This window comes from Procambarus clarkii, chromosome 23 (assembly GCF_040958095.1).
Source record: "Procambarus clarkii isolate CNS0578487 chromosome 23, FALCON_Pclarkii_2.0, whole genome shotgun sequence".
NCBI lineage: Eukaryota > Metazoa > Arthropoda > Malacostraca > Decapoda > Cambaridae > Procambarus > Procambarus clarkii.
In genome coordinates, this window is record NC_091172.1 from 35,443,492 (window position 1) to 35,460,819 (window position 17,328).

Genomic DNA, 17,328 nt, shown 5'->3' on the forward strand with positions numbered 1-17,328 from the left:
CAAGACAAAGTAAGAAAAGACTCAGACGCATGCCACTAGACCAGACCCAGAGATGAGAAATATGAGTTACGAGGAAAGGCAACTGGAACTTGACCTCACGTCCTGGAAAACAGAAGAGAAGAGTTAGGAGAGACATGATCACCACCAGCCAAATTCTCAGAGGAATTGACATTGTAAATAAACACAAAGTGTTTGCATGGGTGAAACACGGAGATGGGGACACAGATGGAAACTTAGTACCCAAATGAGCCACAGAAACAGTAGAATAATTTTTTCCTTCAAGGAAATCAATCAGGAATTCAGATCAACATTTCATCTTCGACATTTCATAAGGGACACAAGGAAATTTGAACAGGTAGAATAGTTTTCAATGAGGATCCTCCCAGTATTAAGAGGGATTGGATATTGGAGAAAACCTAACCTAAGAGAGAAAGAGAGAGAGAGAGAGAGAGAGAGAGAGAGAGAGAGAGAGAGCGAGAGAGAGAGAGAGAGAGAGAGAGAGAGAGAGAGAGAGAGAGAGAGAGAGAGAGAGAGAGAGAGAGAGAGAGAGAGAGAGAGAGAGAGGAGAGAGAGAGAGAGAAGGAGAGAGAGAGAGAGAGAGAGAGAGAGAGAGAGAGAGAGAGAGAGAGAGAGAGAGAGAGAGAGAGAGAGAGAGAGAGAGAGAGAGAGAGAGAGAGAGAGAGAGAGAGAGAGAGAGAGAGAGAGAGAGAGAGAGAGAGAGAGAGAGAGAGAGAGAGAGAGAGAGAGAGAGAGAGAGAGAGAGAGAGAGAGAGAGAGAGAGAGAGAGAGGAGACCATTTCTCTCAATGATATCATCAATTCACATACTCCTAGGCATACTCGCATCCATCTGGAACTTGTTCGCTCAACGATACAGGGGAGATCAGGTCAACTGATCACATGAAGGCTCTGGCACACAGAGGGATTGACACAGCGAAAAAGGTGAAATTATCACAATCATTACCACTAGAACAGATGATACATAGAGATGCTAATATTTATTTAGCATGAAAGAAGTATGTAAAAGAACGAGCCAAACGAGCAGATTGAAGAAACAAACTTCATTCACAATTACAAACGTAAATATAATAGAAAATAAAGTCAGGATTCATTGCATTAAACAACCAACGGCTGGAACGGCGGAATCCTAGAGGCATCTAGCTCCTACAGGAACAAATAGGCGAGTCAACAATTCACACTGTGACCATCTTCTGTATTCATCACATCACCGGTTATACTGCTACGATTGTTTACATTCCGTAATGTATTCTCTCTTCCATAATATAGAAGCTTTATGTGTACTTGAGACTGCACTCCAGCCCTGGGACTGGACGGTAGGATGACGACCTCCGCTCCTTCTTGGTCACCGCTCAGTCCCACTCCTGCCTCTTATTCTCACATCCCTTCTAAGTAGTTTAGATATATAGTCGCAATGGCTTAGAGCTTACTCCTGATGATTACCTTCACACTTGCTGCACCTATCTGTTGTTAGGGTTAAATTATACAAATGTTTTCCTAAAGGTCATGACGCAAGTCTACGGGGTACACTCGCCCTGATTGGAAGACAATGCGTCTGCAGTCTATCATAATACGACGCACTCCTACGATGCTTGAAGAGCACAACTAACATCTTAAACTCTATTGGCAGAAACCCCAAGAGCTGTTGTCTATTTTTGTAACATTTATCAATCAAAAGTAGATTGATTGTAGTCATATAATCAAACAATACAGAAGTAATCAATCAAATGTTGTTTATATATCATAAAAATATCAAGCTATTTTCTTAACCTTTTAGTATGTTTTTGTGTCTCACCTTCTTGGGTCCTCCGCTGAGTGCCCCGCTGCTGACCTGACCCCTTCTGACCCCGGGACGCCTGTGGGTCGGCACCCCAAGCTTGTCCAGGGCGTCCTCGTCGGCGTCGTCGTAGTCGTCTCCTTCTGTGGTGGCAGGAATATCGTCGTCGATTCCTCCTCGAGCACTTCCTTTCCCGCTTTCTCTCCCTTTGTCTCCACCTCTTCCTCCTCCGGTGTCCTCCTGCCAATTTTTGGCGTCGCGTCTTCTGCGGAGTCGTCTGTCGTCCTAAAGAAAATGATACGCATTACAGAAATGATTCACATGTATAACTTATAGCCAACACACGGAAGCTGAGACCACTGGATCTGTCTCGTCTCAAAGACCCATATTACAAAAATAATGTCAATGTTCTCAGTATACCTTTAAAAGAACCCCATTGCTTCTTCACTCGTCTTAATATTGGCAGTGTATTCCCTTCAGTACACGTATTCGGTATAAACTTTCGTCACTACTAATAGGTCGCAATATTACGTTAAAGAGGGACCAATGCTACAAATGCAAACTATTATGAAAAGTAACGCCTTGCAAATGTCTATCTATCAAATATGTAAGAGAAAGGTGTCTGTGAACCGATACACTTGTGGTTAAATCTGCTACCAAAAGAAGACTTCATGAAGTTCGTTTTCTGAGCGACAAAAGAAAACATTCAGAACCTCACCAGGGGCAACACTTCCTTCAAACACAATTTGTTCAGTGTCCCACAAAGGAACCCTCCCTATGTTGTCACAGTTCGTCTTTGTAAACAGTCTCGATAGTCATGTTTCTCCTCCATCAGCAGTCTCAATAGTCATGTTTCTCCTCCATCAGCAGTCTCAATAGTCATGTTTCTCCTCCATCAGCAGTCTCAATAGTCACAGTTCTACTCCACCAACAGTCTTTGTAGGCACAGTTCTGTTCTATCAACATTCTTCGTAGACACAGTTCTGCTCCATCAAAAGTCTTCGTAAATGTTATGACCACACATACTGTGATCATGAATCACAGTATGATTCATGATCACAGTATGCCTGTGATCATGGTATGGTCATGATGTGTCAGGTGTATGATGAGTTTATACTGTATAGTGATATCCAGGCCGATTAGCCTAGTATCACAAATATTATTATATCTGTATAATCTCTTTTTGACAATACTCTAGTATATATTACGCATTGCCATTGTATGTTTAATATACCTATACATATTATGTATCCTTACCAAAAGTATGTGCCATGTATTTGTGGAGATATATGAAGTATCAAAAATAGCAGAAGCCTAATGTCCTGTATCTTGCAAAATACCATTATGACTATAGTATGAAATTCTATGTATTGTTGTACATGATATGTTATGTAAATTAAGATGTAGAATGTATACATTTAGGTATCTGACGTATGACTAGCATGTATATTGTGATATATATCAATTTCATTACTGTTCAGTGCATTAGCTCTTGACATGTTGTTAATTAATTAACTGATATTCTGGTACTGTGAGATTTTACCACAGAAGCAAGGTTTTGGTAATTATGTTGGTATATGATGCTAACTTCTATTCATGTATACAGTACTTATGTATTAGCGGCTGACCGGTAACGACTTGAAATTCTCCCTTAACCCTTACCCCCATCACCCCGTGGCTTACCGTCTCCGTCAGTGTCACCATGTCCTATAGATATGAATTCTCTGTTGATTTGATTATTTTATTACATCATGATGTAGTCTCTTATGTATTGATTCAATGATTGTATTCTCATGTAAGACTATATTTAAATACTTATTCCGTACTGTATGATTTAAGAGTTATTGATTGATAAATGATTTGATATAAGCTTGTGAGATTTGAAGGATAAGCGTCGGTTGACTTGCCGAGTTGGAAATAATGTGTCAAGTGGCCCGCCGGCCCTGAGGGGTCACTATATCTTTGATTTCTCAGACGGGCGGACGTCCGTCCGGCTCTTGCTCTAAGTGGCCTTTTGTGTGTTCTACCGATGTATATCATTTATGCCATATTGGAGGTGATTTTAAGTATACATATTGAGGTGGGTACCTGAGGATCTTAAGTGATGCCATTGTGCTTTGATATGATATTGATCCCTCAACCTCACTAATTAATGAGTGTGACACCACCATCCTGTAATTGTGTTATCAGCATACTAGGTGCTAGTGTACCACTGCACCAGGATAAAGCCTGGTGTCAGCTAGTCCCAAGGGTGTGCAGTTTAAGGCCAGTTGATAATTTTGAGGAGCTTTAAGGTGGATAATGTGACAAAGTATAAGTTATAGACATCTGTAGTTTTCTTATTGTTTTACGGTAACCTATGTTATATGCCCAAGTAAACTGGAGTAGTTTTTGCTAGCCTTTTACTTAACCCTAGACATATATTGATTTAGGCCAGGTTATGGAGTCCAGTGATGCTGTGGAGCATGAGGTCATGACAATGTAAAAGGGGGGGGGGCTGTCTAGGAGCTCGGTCAGTACAGGTAACTCCTGTTGTTCAGGACCATTATTGTTGAAATTCTAGTGTTCAGGATTAATATTGTGTATGCCACGGTTAGACTGATCCATACTTATTTTCTAGTTTGTTGTGCCTTTCGAAGTGAATGTTCCGGTATCATTTGTAGAAGACACCTTGATGACTTCTGTAGTAAAAGTCCCATATCTATTGTATCGGGGGCAGAGCTTTTATTGTACCGGATGGATACTCGCTTGACTGTTATCGTTTGGATCATCAGGTCAGCTGTGTTGTGCTTGTATACAGGTTGGTAGAATGTTAACTTCTAGCTTAATTTCTACTTGTCCTAACCTTAGTCATATGCAGTTTGCTTATTGTTATAGTGATTAGACAGTGCTTAAACTGTATATATGTATTGTAAATTATATGGTTTGTTTTATTGCAGAAAGTAACTGTTCTGTAATTATTTGATCAATAAAACCCCAAGTCTGGCAATGCCTTTCTTTACCTCAATTTATTCATCAAATAATTCAGCCAGTAAACATGGAGCGGTCCCTACGGCCTGAGCGGTGTGCTACTGACCCAAATTACACCACCGCCTCTCAAGAATATCACTGGCTCAAGACGTTCAGAAACTTCTATCTAGCAGTACATCAAACTACTCCCACCGTGGGCTGGCTGGGCCTCTCAATAAACTACGTTGCTCCACGTGTGTTCGACTACATAGCTGACTGCACTACGTATGGCGCGGCTAAAAATCCCTAACAGAACTGTTTGTGAAGCCCAAGAATGAAGTATTCACAAGGTATGTACTTGCAACACGATGCCAAGAACCCAGTGAGTCGGTTGACTAGTTTCTTCAGGCATTGAAATTATTTGCTAAAAATTGTCAGTTCAAAGCAGTGACTGTTGTATAAGCTTGTGATAACTATGTGAGAAATGCTTTCATTAATGGGCTAGGTTCTGCCACAATAAGGCAGTGCTTACTTGAAAATCAAACATTAGACTTACAATCAGCATTTGACCAGGCTAACACTCTAGAAACAGCACAGAAACTTCCTACCTCTTTTGTTAAGTCAGTGGCTACAAACGTCGCCATGACACTATTATTTGACCCGGAGGACAAGAAAGTGTAGAACAAAAAGTTGCAACATTTTCTGCTGCTACAACTAGTGGTTTAAGATGCTTCTTTTGTGGTTAGACTCGACATCATCACAGTCGATGTCCAACTAGAGAGGCTCTATGTATGAATTGCAAGAAAAAGGGTCATTATGCTAAGGTCTGCCTATCTCTGAAACAGACTAACAGTGCTTCAAACACCCAACATTCAGCTGTTATGCTTGCTACTTTAGCTGGGACTTCACCCTCATGCCTCAGTAAATCAGTGCTTAAGATCAATGGTATTTCAGTCAGTGCACTGATTGACACTGGTAGCTCTGAGAACCTTATTCATAAGAATATTATCAAGCAGAGTGGGTTACTCGTTTATCCTGACAATTTGGCAGTTTCTATGGCGTCTGTATCGTTCTTTTCAAAATTCCTGGGTCAGTGTTCTGTAGACTTAGAACTGCAAGGAGAAACTTACCATGGTGTGAATCTCTTTTAAGTTATTATATGCTTAGTTATACCTCCAGAGAATTATAGCACTGTAGCCTAACACATATAATTCGCATTTACTCTACTTAGGTAGGTAAGTTTAGGTAGAGACAGTTAGAATTAAACACCAGATGGCTGAGGCACAGATTAGGCTTCATGAGATAAAGCTAGAAGCTACAGCCGCTGTTGGTAGTAAGGGTCCTAAGGGAAGTACAAGTAGCAGTCAAAGTAGTGACCTTCATTTCCGTAGAGGGGTTGAGTTACCCTAGTTTGATGAGAAGGATCCCGAATTATTTTTCCTGCATTTTTCAAAAGTGGGTACTAGTTTGAAATGGCCAAAGGATTCTTCGGTGACCATTATGCAAGGTCAGTTGAGAGGGAACAAACTATCTAACGGGCTCACCATAGCCCGTGTTACTTGGAACTTGCTATAAGTACTATTATGGTAGGAATTTTTGGCATTTTTGGCATTTTGGTTGGCATTTCAACTTTAGTTAAGAACCTTCTGTCATGACATTTCTTCCTCTGTGAACCTTGAGCCTGAGAGGTGATCACTGTCAAACTACAGAGGCATTCCCAAGAGTTTTGGTTGGTACCTCAGCAAGGGCTCTCCACTGTACTGACAGAGCTAAATGTGCAACCCAACTTATAATTCTGGATCTTGATAAGTAATCTGTCGATCTTACTAAGTAACTTGTAGAATGCTCCACATAGCCTCCGGCAGTTGTCATGTAAGTCGTATTTAGCGCTGTATAACTTTTAAGATGAACAAAAGAGACTACAGCAGTAGACAAGTAAAATTTAGAACTTCCAACATAACTAGTAGAACTTTCTTTTGTAATATTTCTACTTAGCAATTATAAATAGTTTGTATCTTTCAGGGGTACTGTATAGAATATGAGGAAATTTTGCTCTCTAATACTCTAATTGGTCAAATTTAAAAGTTATTGTAACGCTCAGGACTTTTAGAAAAGGAAAGAAGGACTCATCGTCTTGGAGAAGAAGTGGGATGTAGACATTCTTCCTGGAGAAATACAACCTGTTATCTAGCAAGAAGTAGAAGGAACATGTTGGGAAATTCGGAGAGAACTGTGGATCTGTGAGACACTCACCTCTTCGTCTTCGCCATCAACGCCATCATAGTCTTCGTCCTTGTCCCCAGCCGGGCCTCCATGTCCCTCCCGCTGTTTGTTTCTCCTCCGTCTCGTCTTGGTTTTCCTCCTGGAGGTCTTCTGGGGATCCTCGTCGTCAGTTTGGCGCTCTGGGTCCGTCTGGTCGTAGACGTCAGAGTCCTGCTCGGCGCCAAGGGTGTCGCTGAGGCCGGACTCCTGTAAAAGATGCCTCGTCAAAAAAATAAGACCTAGGAATTAGCAAAACTCTATACTGGGTGCTTCAACGTGCAAAAGCAGTGTGTTAATAAAACTATAAGACACATCTAAATATGAATCAAAATAATAGCAACATGCTTGAGAGATCTTGTAAGTGAATAAAACATGCATGAAGCCATACAAATTATAAACTTGTTTTTATGAATGAGTTCAAGAGGGACTTTTGGTATTAAGTCTCCATAAGGGTCCTATAACTTCGGGTTTGGGAGACTTGGAAGAAAGAAGTGAGGGAGGGAGGATAGTACGGTACAGGGAGCGACTCTACCTTGTAGCCTGAGTCGCCGGTGTCCCTGCCGTGAATCGAACTCGGCGAGGACAGCTGAGGAGGCGCAGCATCCACCGTCAGGAATTCTCGTCCGCTCGTCCTCAGCATCATCTCATGAGTTCGCTCCTCCAAGGCAGTCATGGGAGCTCCTGCGCCCTCGCCATGCGTGTCGTCGCGTTGGCCACCCACGCGAAGCGGGTTCTCAGAGATACTCACACGGCGGGTCAAGTTCCTTCTCTGCGCACGACTCTCATTCTTCGATCGAGTTTTGCTGCTCACTTGTTTTGACTTACCAGCGCCTCCCTTTCTACTTCCTGCCTTGGTGCTGAGAATTCCTGGACGAATAGCTGACTTCGGACGAACTCGTGACCCAGCTGCCCTGACACGGGGTTGAACTGTCTCTCCGTCTTCGTCCTCACCTTCCAGTCCTTCATCCCCTGCCTCGCCACTTCCACCAAAGTTATCATAGTTCTCATTTGTCACCTTGTCTCCGCCTTCGTCTACACCATCAAACTGTCTCCCATCGCTTTCCACATTCTCACTTTCAGCTTCTCCACTCTCCTCATCCTCTCCATCATCGTCGTTTGTTATTTCTCCAGTTTCTAATAATTTGTTCTTTCTACTTTTGGAGTTCCCTTCTTGGCCCTCTTCCGTGGAGGACCCTGGGTTGTAGGCATCGCTGGAGGCTGTCTTCTTCCCAGCTGCCCCACTGGTTCCCTTTTCTCGGCTGCCGTCCACGGTCCGTCCCTTGCCTGCTCTCTTTATAACACCAACTTTACGGGTGCTTCCTTTCGTATTTTTTGCATTATTTTGTTGCTTACTATTTCCTTTGCTACCTTTAGTGGCCTGATTGGATTTACCTTTCGCGTTGAGCGTACTTGTTTTAGTGCTGCCCTCGCCTTTCTTGCTCCTGACAGAAGACTTTATCATAGCTTTGCTGCTGCTGCCTTCGTCATTCTCCTTCCCATTTTCGACACCTTCGTCCATCTCTGAACTGCCTTTCTCCTGCTCTCCTAGCTCTTCTTCATCACTGCCCGCACCTGAATGGTTGGCAGAGGTGCTGCCCGTGGCATCTGCTTCCCATCCCTCTTTCCCTCCTGTCTCCTCTTCTGGACGCTTCTCTTCCGTTTCTTCCTCATTCACAATGTTTTCTCCTGCTTCTCCTTCTCTACTTCTTTTATTCAATGCTTTCTTAGACTTCTTCCTTGATGAGATCTTTTTGTTATTTTCATTTTCATTGGTCTCCTCTTTGTCTTTGGTGTCTTCACTACTGGCACCCTGTCCAGCCTCTTCACCACTGGCACTCTGCACACCCTCATCAATGGTGGCACGCTGCTCACCACCATCAATGGTGGCACCCTCCTCATCCCCATCAATGGTGGCACTCTGCTCACCCCCATCAATGGTGACATCCTGCTCACCCCCATCAATGGTGGCACTTTGCTCACCCCCATCAATGGTAGCACCCTGATCACCACCATCAATGGTAGCACCCTGCTCACCCCCATCAATGGTGGCACCCTGCTCACCCCCATCAATGGTGGCACTCTGCTCACCCCCATCAATGGTGGCACTTTGCTCACCCCCATCAATGGTAGCACCCTGCTCACCACCATCAATGGTGGCACCCTGCTCACCACCATCAATGATGGCACCCGGCTCACCCCCATCAATGGTGGCACCCTGCTCACCCCCATCAATGGTGGCACCCTGCTCACCCGCTTCACTTTTGGCATGCTCTTCAACTCCTTCGCTTGTGCTTCTTAGGGATGTATTCTGAAGAGTTTCTTCCTGCTTAGTCGCCGCACTATCTTTCTTTCTCTGTTCTTCATTTTCTCTGTTGTTACCATCTACTGTGTTTTCTGCACTCTCCGATCCTCTTCTACTTGCCTTTGTGCTCTCTCCATCTTTCTCTTCTATCTCCTCAGCTCCGTCCCCCGACCCTCCACCAGCCGCAGAGCTCCTGTTCTTGCCCTCTTGGATCTCATCTCCGTCTGCTGCTTCTCTTCCTTCCAGTTGTGAATCCTCTTTTTTCACAGAGCCCTTGGCCGCTTCCTGTTGCTCATCCTCCACTTCGTCTCCCTCATCCCTCTCCTCTGCTATCCTCTGCTCCGCCTGCCTCTTGGCCAGCTCCGCTGCCTCCTCCTCCAGCACCAGCTTCCTGATGTTGACTTCGGATGTCCCGGTCTGCCGGAAGATCGGGTCCACCAAGAGAGGTCACATGAGGTCAGTCACCAATACAACCCTGGGGAAAGGTGCCCTCCTCCACACCCTAAACTCAATGTTGTGGGGAACACTTTATTTCAGTTTTTTGACTTGTGCATCGTCCTTGTGCTCGCTGAGAGAGGAAACATATGGGGAAGTATGTACAACAAAATAGTAGAAAAGAGTGGGGGGAAAACAATACTCATACAACATTTTTTGATATGGACAAAAGTAATCAGTAATAAAAACCAATGATAAAAACGAGGGTGCCGAATTCGTCAAGTATTAAACACACCGTTAATATGTTATAAGAGTCATTTATCTGCAGGAATGGCATAAATAAACTGACTTTGGAAACGGAAATAACAACTATAACTCGCAGTGTCCTGAAAGTCTCCATAATTAAATTCTCTAAAACTGTGAAAGCAGTTCCCGCCATTGGGTGATCTGCAGATCTATTTGTTGAAGCTCTTCTTATCTGTCTAAACATTACAAGCTGCATCGGAGAACAAAGTGATGATCTGTGTGAGGTCCTTCGCGGTAAACACTAGCAAAGATTTGAAACTGTGAACACCATTTCCCAAAGTAGGTAAATCCTTATTTTGTACCATATAACATGTTCATAAGTGGTACAATACTGAGTAGAGTAAGAGGTCCCCGGGTTGACCTAAGGTAGCTCGGGACTACCTTAGGGCCTCCCTAGACGTAAGGTAGTCCCTCGCTGGAAGCAGAACTTCCTGACTGCTGGAAAATGGCTAATGTGGTGCCACTCTACAAGAAAGAGGAGTGGGAAGATAGAAACCATTTAATTACAGACCTGTATCACTAACAAGTTTCCCCTGCTAGTTACTACAGCGACTAATCCGAAGCAGCCTAGTCAACCATTTAGAAAGTTAAATTTTGTCTCAAACACCACCACGAATTTAGTAAAGGAAAATCCTACTTGACAAAGTTACTGGAGCTCTGAAATTAGATTACAGATCTCAAACAAGAGAGAGATAAGGATAAGTAGATTGCATATTCCTCGACGGCCAGAATGTATTCGATACTGTTCCACACAAGAGAGAAGCAGGTTGATGTATCGGAAAGAGTGTTAAGGTGGGTCAGATAGTAGCGGTCAGGAAGGCAGCAAATGGTTACAGTGAGGGCAAGGCCATCACAGGGGAGAGAGGCTCCGAGTGGGGCCTAGAACCGACCTTTACCACAAGGGTCAGTTATAGGCTCCATTCTGTTTCTAATATGTGTCAACTATCTGATAGGAAATTGGTTTCTTCATAGTAATGTTTGTAGATGATGCAAAACTAATGAGAGGAGTTAGGACAGAGATAGATTGTAATACATTGCAAACGGATTTGGATATACTTCAAAACTGGGCTGAAAAATGGCTGCTAGGATTTAACCCATCTAAATGCACAGTTATGAAGATTGAAAAAGGAAAACAAAGACCAGTAAAGCAGCATAAGATGAAGGGAAGACAGATTCTTCAATCAGTAGAGGAGAAAGACCTGGGAGTGGACATAACCCCCAAATCTGATCCCAAAAACCCGTATTAGTTGGATAATAAATAGCAGCATATGACATATACTGGCCAACGTCCGTGTATCCTTCACAAACTCGGAAAATGTGCTTTTCGCGCCCTATACATACCCAAGGTGAGATCCACTCTTGAATATTCATTCCCCAATATGGAACCCTACACCTGAAAAAGTACAAGGAAAAAAAAACTAGATAAGGTCAAAATATATGCAAGACTCATTCTGGAGCTGAAGGGACTGAGCAATGAGGAAAGGTTGGGAGAACTGGACCTTACCACATTGGATGTTAAGGAGAGAAAGGGGGACATGATAACAACATATAAGATTCTAAGGAAAATTGACAAGGTCGATATAGCAGTATTTTCAAAGCTAGGAACAGCATAACAGGGCGTCATAGATGGAAACTAGAGACACAAATGAGTCACAAAGATGTCAGAAAGAACTTTTTCAATGTTAAAGCAATGTTTTAATCTAAGAAGGTTGGGTAAGCGGGGCTAAGAGCCTAGCTTAACCCCGCGAGCTATTTGGTGAGTACATACACATATCCCAAGGATGCTGTCACAGCTGACTAACTCACAGGTAACTATTTACCAGGAGACATAACGGATCAGATCAAACAAGCTCTGTCCAATTTTTCTAGAATCGAACCCAAGTACGGGGATTACGAAGCCTTAAATGCAGTCCGCTGAGTCGGTTTTGTGCGTGTGTGTGTGTACTCACCTAGTAGTACTCACCTAGCTGTGTTTGTGGGGGTTGAGCTCTGGCTCTTTGGTCTCGCCTCTCAACCGTTAATCAACAGGTGTACAGATTCCTGAGCCTACTGGGCTCTATCATATCTACACTTGAAACTGTGTATGGAGTCAGCCTCCACCACATCACCACCTAATGCATTCCATTTGTCAACCACTCTGACACTAAAAAAAGTTCTTTCTAATATCTCTGTGGCTCATTTGGGCGCTCAGTTTCCACCTGTGTCCCCTAGTGCGTGTGCCCCTTGTGTTAAATAGCCTGTTTTTATCTACCCTATCAATTCCCTTGAGAATCTTGAACGTGGTGATCATGTCCCCCCTAACTCTTCTGTCTTCCAGCGAAGTGAGGTTTAATTCCCGTAGTCTCTCCTTGTAGCTCATACCTCACAGCTCGGGTACTAGTCTGGTGGCAAACCTTTGAACCTTTTCCAGTTTAGTCTTATGCTTGACTAAATATGGACTCCATGCTGGGGCTGCATACTCCAGGATTGGCCTGACATATGTGGTATACAAAGTTCTGAATGATTCTTTACACAAGTTTCTGAATGCCGTTCGTATGTTGGCCAACCTGGCATATGCCGCTGATGTTACCCTCTTGATATGGGCTGCGGGAGACACACACACACAATGTGTGTGTGTGTGTGTGTACTCACCTAGTTGTACTCACATAGTTGTGCTTGCGGGGGTTGAGCTCTGGCTCTTTGGTCCCGCCTCTCAACCATCAATCAACAGGTGTACAGGTTCCTGAGCCTATTGGGCTCTATCATATCTACACTTGAAACTGTGTATGGAGTCAGCCTCCACCACATTACTTCCTGATGCATTCCATTTGTCAACCACTCTGACACTAAAAAAGTTCTTTCTAATATCTCTGTGGCTCATTGGGCACTCAGTTTCCACCTGTGTCCCCTAGTGCGTGTGCCCCTAGTGTGTGTGTGTGTGTGTGTGTGTGTGTGTATGTGTGTGTGTGTGTGTGTGTGTGTGTGTGTGTGTGTGTGTGTGTGTGTGTGTGTGTGTGTGTGTGTGTGTGTGTGTGTGTGTGTGTGTGTCAACACAAAACCCCAGAAAGTACGATACCACAATAACCAGTAACAATGACTGACAAAGACTCGGGATATCTTATGCGTTGTCTCGCACTCAAAATATACTTCAACAGCAACATTGCATTATATGGCCAACTTCTCACATGAAAAGAGGAAACAAGATCATGACATAAATAATTCTGAAGCATCGACTTAGTATACACTAATGTAATTTTGGCCGTGGTTGGGACCAGAAGTAGACCACACACTCAACCCTCAGATTAAAGTAGTAAACTGAACTGATAGGGAGTCAAAGCAACAAGATTATAAGAGAGACAATGATTTCAAACATGGCTTTAAAAGATATGATAGAATTCAATTGTGCCTGTTGAGTGAAGGTTAAGAGGTAGGCCCAAGGGTTGAAGCTCAACCCCGGCAGACTGGCTGAGCACAGCAAGGTGGCCACGCACACACACACACGCACAAGCAGCACATTACGTACTAAATAAGAAATTTCTTAGACACTCGCGGATGAGCAGAGCAATGGTCCCCACAGTATGTGTGGGAACCATTATGACCGTCCACACTACATGCTTCCCCAGCACCCTCACAGTACTGGTGGCTCGGTCAGACACCTCACAGTACTGGTGGCTCGGTCAGGCACGTCACAGTACTGGTGACTCGGTCAGGCACGTCACAGTACTGGTGACTCGGCTAGGCACCTCACAGTACTGGTGGCTTGGTCAAACACCTCACAGTTTTGGTGACTCGGCCAGACATCTCACAGTACTGATGGCTCGGTCAGGCACCTCATACCTACGCATAATGTCTCACAATGGCGTGATGCATCAAATGAACAAATCCTGTGTGTACACACAGTGATTTCTGTGTGTAATAGAGTAAGGGCGAAGAGGGAGAACGGCCTATTGACATATCTCGAGTGCATGGGGGAGTTGTGTAAAACTCTGGTTTGTGGCTCGGAGAGGCTGCAGGATCCAGTAAAATTAGTAGAACATCGGTTTCAACTCTTTTGACCATGTCGTAGCTCAGTCAATTAAGGCAGCATCTGGGATGCTCCCGGACATAGGTTCGAATCCACGTCACGGCCCTTGTGGATTTGTTCATTTGATGCATCACGCCATTGTGATTTCTGTGTGTAATTACCTATCTAATCCTGCATTATAAAATCTAATCCCCTATAACATAAACAAAGCTTGTATCACAGAATCAAATCAAGTATCATAAAATAAAAATGAAGCTGTTTCTGGAAACTTTCCTTATTAAGACTATTTATAGCTCGGTCGATATAGCTTCGGCCTCTCACGCATGGGGTCCACAGTTCGAGTCTCCTAGAGCCCATGTGGACGGAAGTAGCATAGAATCATATCGCGTATTAAAGAATCAAATCCCATATCATAGAATGAAATCCTGTATCATAAAATCAAATCCCATATTATAGATTCTAATGCTGTACTGTATAATTTAATCCAGTATTGTTGAATTTAATCCTGTATTGTTGGAACTACTACTGTATTATTGAATCCAGTACTGTATTATTGAATTTAATATTGTACTGTTGATTCAAATACTTCATTATTGAATCAAATGCAGCATTATTGAATATATAAAACTGTATTATTGAATCTAATACTGTACTGTACTGTACTTTTGAAACTAATCCTGTACATGTTATATAATTTAATCCTGCATCATAAAATCTAATCCTGCCTTATATAATCTAATATTGTATTATGAAAGCTAATCCTGCTTTACATAATCTAGTCGTGTCTTGTGGAACCTAGATTCTAATTCTTTACTACAGAATCTTGAACACAGTATCTGTGAGATCTTCAAATTGACAATATATATATATTAATAAAAAATAAGTTCAGTACGTCCTTAGGTACAACATTATTCGCACATCCGCTGTGTTTACCACGCTAAAAATGGCAAAAAACTAAATTAGAATGTGATTATTTATTGGTAAAGAGGTCATCAAATTCATTGATACTTGAATTTTTACTTAAAAATAAAAAATAAAACATTTATTGATAACTTCAAAGAAATGACACAGATGTTATTTTTTTAAACATTAAACCTCGTTGTTTAGACGTACGAGAAATTCCCTAAAATACAGTAGTCGAATATTGCTTTAATAATATTAATATCAATAACAACAACATTGACAACAGCAAGAACAACAACAACAACAATAATAATAATAATAATAATAATAATAATAATAATAATAATAATAATAATAATAATAATAATAATTTAGCAAACATGTATCAACCGGTGGTATAAGGTTGTTACACATCAACACACAGAAGGTCACGAAGCGTGCACAACACTCTCACCATTGCCAGTCTACAACACGCAAATCATGCAGTCATGAACTTAAAAAAAAAGTAGTGGCCACCTTGCCCAAAAATACAATAACAAACAGAATGTATTTACACATAATACAATACATGTGAAAAGGTTACATAACCGAATTTAAAAAAATAAAAAAAAATGGGAATTTGAAAATTGGGGAAGGAAAATTTAACCCAACAAAATCTAGGTCAACTGTGGCTCAAACTGGACTCAACATGACATAACTTAGGTCCAACTAATTCTAAAATTAGGTTAGACGTGATTAGGATGAATTGAGTCTGCCATTGTGTTCCCCCCTTAATATTTCTTTTTGTCAGCTTTCTTTTTTATCAATTTGTAAGTTAGTCTTTCACTAAGCAATGTAGTTACAACACACTCTTCAATATGTACAAAGAGGACAAATGTGACGAAGAGTTGTTATATTATATCATAATTACACTCCTAATTTTGAGAAAACTTCAGAGTTGGTCGTCAGTAGTCCCAGAAGGTTATCTTTACTGTAACTTCAGTAAAGTTACAGTAAAACTGTAACTTTACAACACCCTTTTTGTTTTTTTGAAAAGTTACAACACCATTCTTGTTCGTCTATAATTCATCGAGAAGCGACATGTTATCCACAGAACTATGCTTCACTTTAATGGTATTACAATGTCTGGGGACAGGAAGCCTGCTGTAAGGCTTATCGAGGTCTCACCAACCAAGTGGGAAGCTGTTTGTCAGGTTACCCATCCAGTTACTGGAAACACCCAAAGGGGTTAACCTGGTTGACCGAGTGACTGAACAAATTATCTTCATCTGTCTTAGCCACTGCAAACTCTTTGCTTTGTATAAATAAATATGTCTTTTAGGAAGATTTTACTTTAAGCAACATATTAAAATTAATCAAAAATTGTTTATATAAAGCAAATGCATTTTACGATTATATGCATTAATATTTTTATTGTTACTTCGTTTTCTGTTCGTATTCATTTATTGTCAATTCATTCTCAAATTATCAATCAAACATAAGGACAACATTCAACACACTAGTGCCAAATAATTCTCAGAAGGGGATACACAAGTATGCTCTCATCAATAGAAACAGGAAAGAAAAATGCTAGAAGTAAAATCATCAGAAAAACGGAGACTTTACCTCCTCACCTCCACCAGTCCTCGGGGAGGAGGTACCCTGGAGATAATGACTTCAAAGCCACTATGTAATAAGTGCTATTATCTACTCCCAACCCATGGTTAGGTTAGGATAAGATTAAGTTAGGTTAAGGTTTGGGTAGGTTAAGTTAGGTTAGGTGTCATTATGATTGGTTATGTAAATATGGAATTCGAAAACTATTTTAATAGCCCCTAGAATTTCATTTACAGAAAACCAAATTCTTCAGACAGTTCCAAAGAAAACGAACTCAGCATATACTTTTTATATTTTAAACTATCGATTTATAATACAACAAATTTATACCTTGAGAATATTCTCTGTTTAGGACAAAGATTCACTTGCCAGTATACAAGTAGACTGTTATTGGAACCGTAATATGCTTTCAGACTATCACAAATATCTAGATAACTTTCTAGACGGGTTGAGGGAGGGATGGAAGTGGGTGTCTCGTTTAATGGATTTACTCTGAAAACAGGCGTTTCACCTTGATACTGGAAATGGAAGTACATTTCTAAACCATAAAGAAAACGGGCATTATAGTCTCTTTACAACACAGAATACTGATGCCCATCTTCCTACAACAGATAAAACATACACCTATCTAGTCGTAGCAGAAAAAATCAGTGACCATCTATTCCCAGCAGAGAAAACGGATGCTCATCTCCCACAGCTGAGAAAGCAGGCGCCCATCTCCAACAGCGGAGAAAACGGGCGCCCATCTCCCACAGCGGAGAAAACGGACGCCCATCTC

The 17,328-nt window shown here is 41.9% G+C and overlaps 1 protein-coding gene across 3 annotated transcripts in view; it reads right to left on the minus strand.

Moving 5' to 3' along the window:
• LOC123763913 (uncharacterized) overlaps nt 1–17,328 on the minus strand; it is a 144,361-nt gene that overhangs the window by 18,460 nt on the left and 108,573 nt on the right. For all 3 annotated transcript variants that reach the window (XM_069330176.1, XM_069330178.1, XM_069330175.1), the window contains exons 13-15: nt 7,538–9,724; nt 6,997–7,212; nt 1,813–2,079 (exon numbers count right to left, since the gene is read on the minus strand). In XM_069330176.1, the coding sequence (XP_069186277.1) occupies nt 1,813–2,079; nt 6,997–7,212; nt 7,538–9,724 (2,670 nt within the window). The remainder of the gene's footprint in view (nt 1–1,812; nt 2,080–6,996; nt 7,213–7,537; nt 9,725–17,328) is intronic.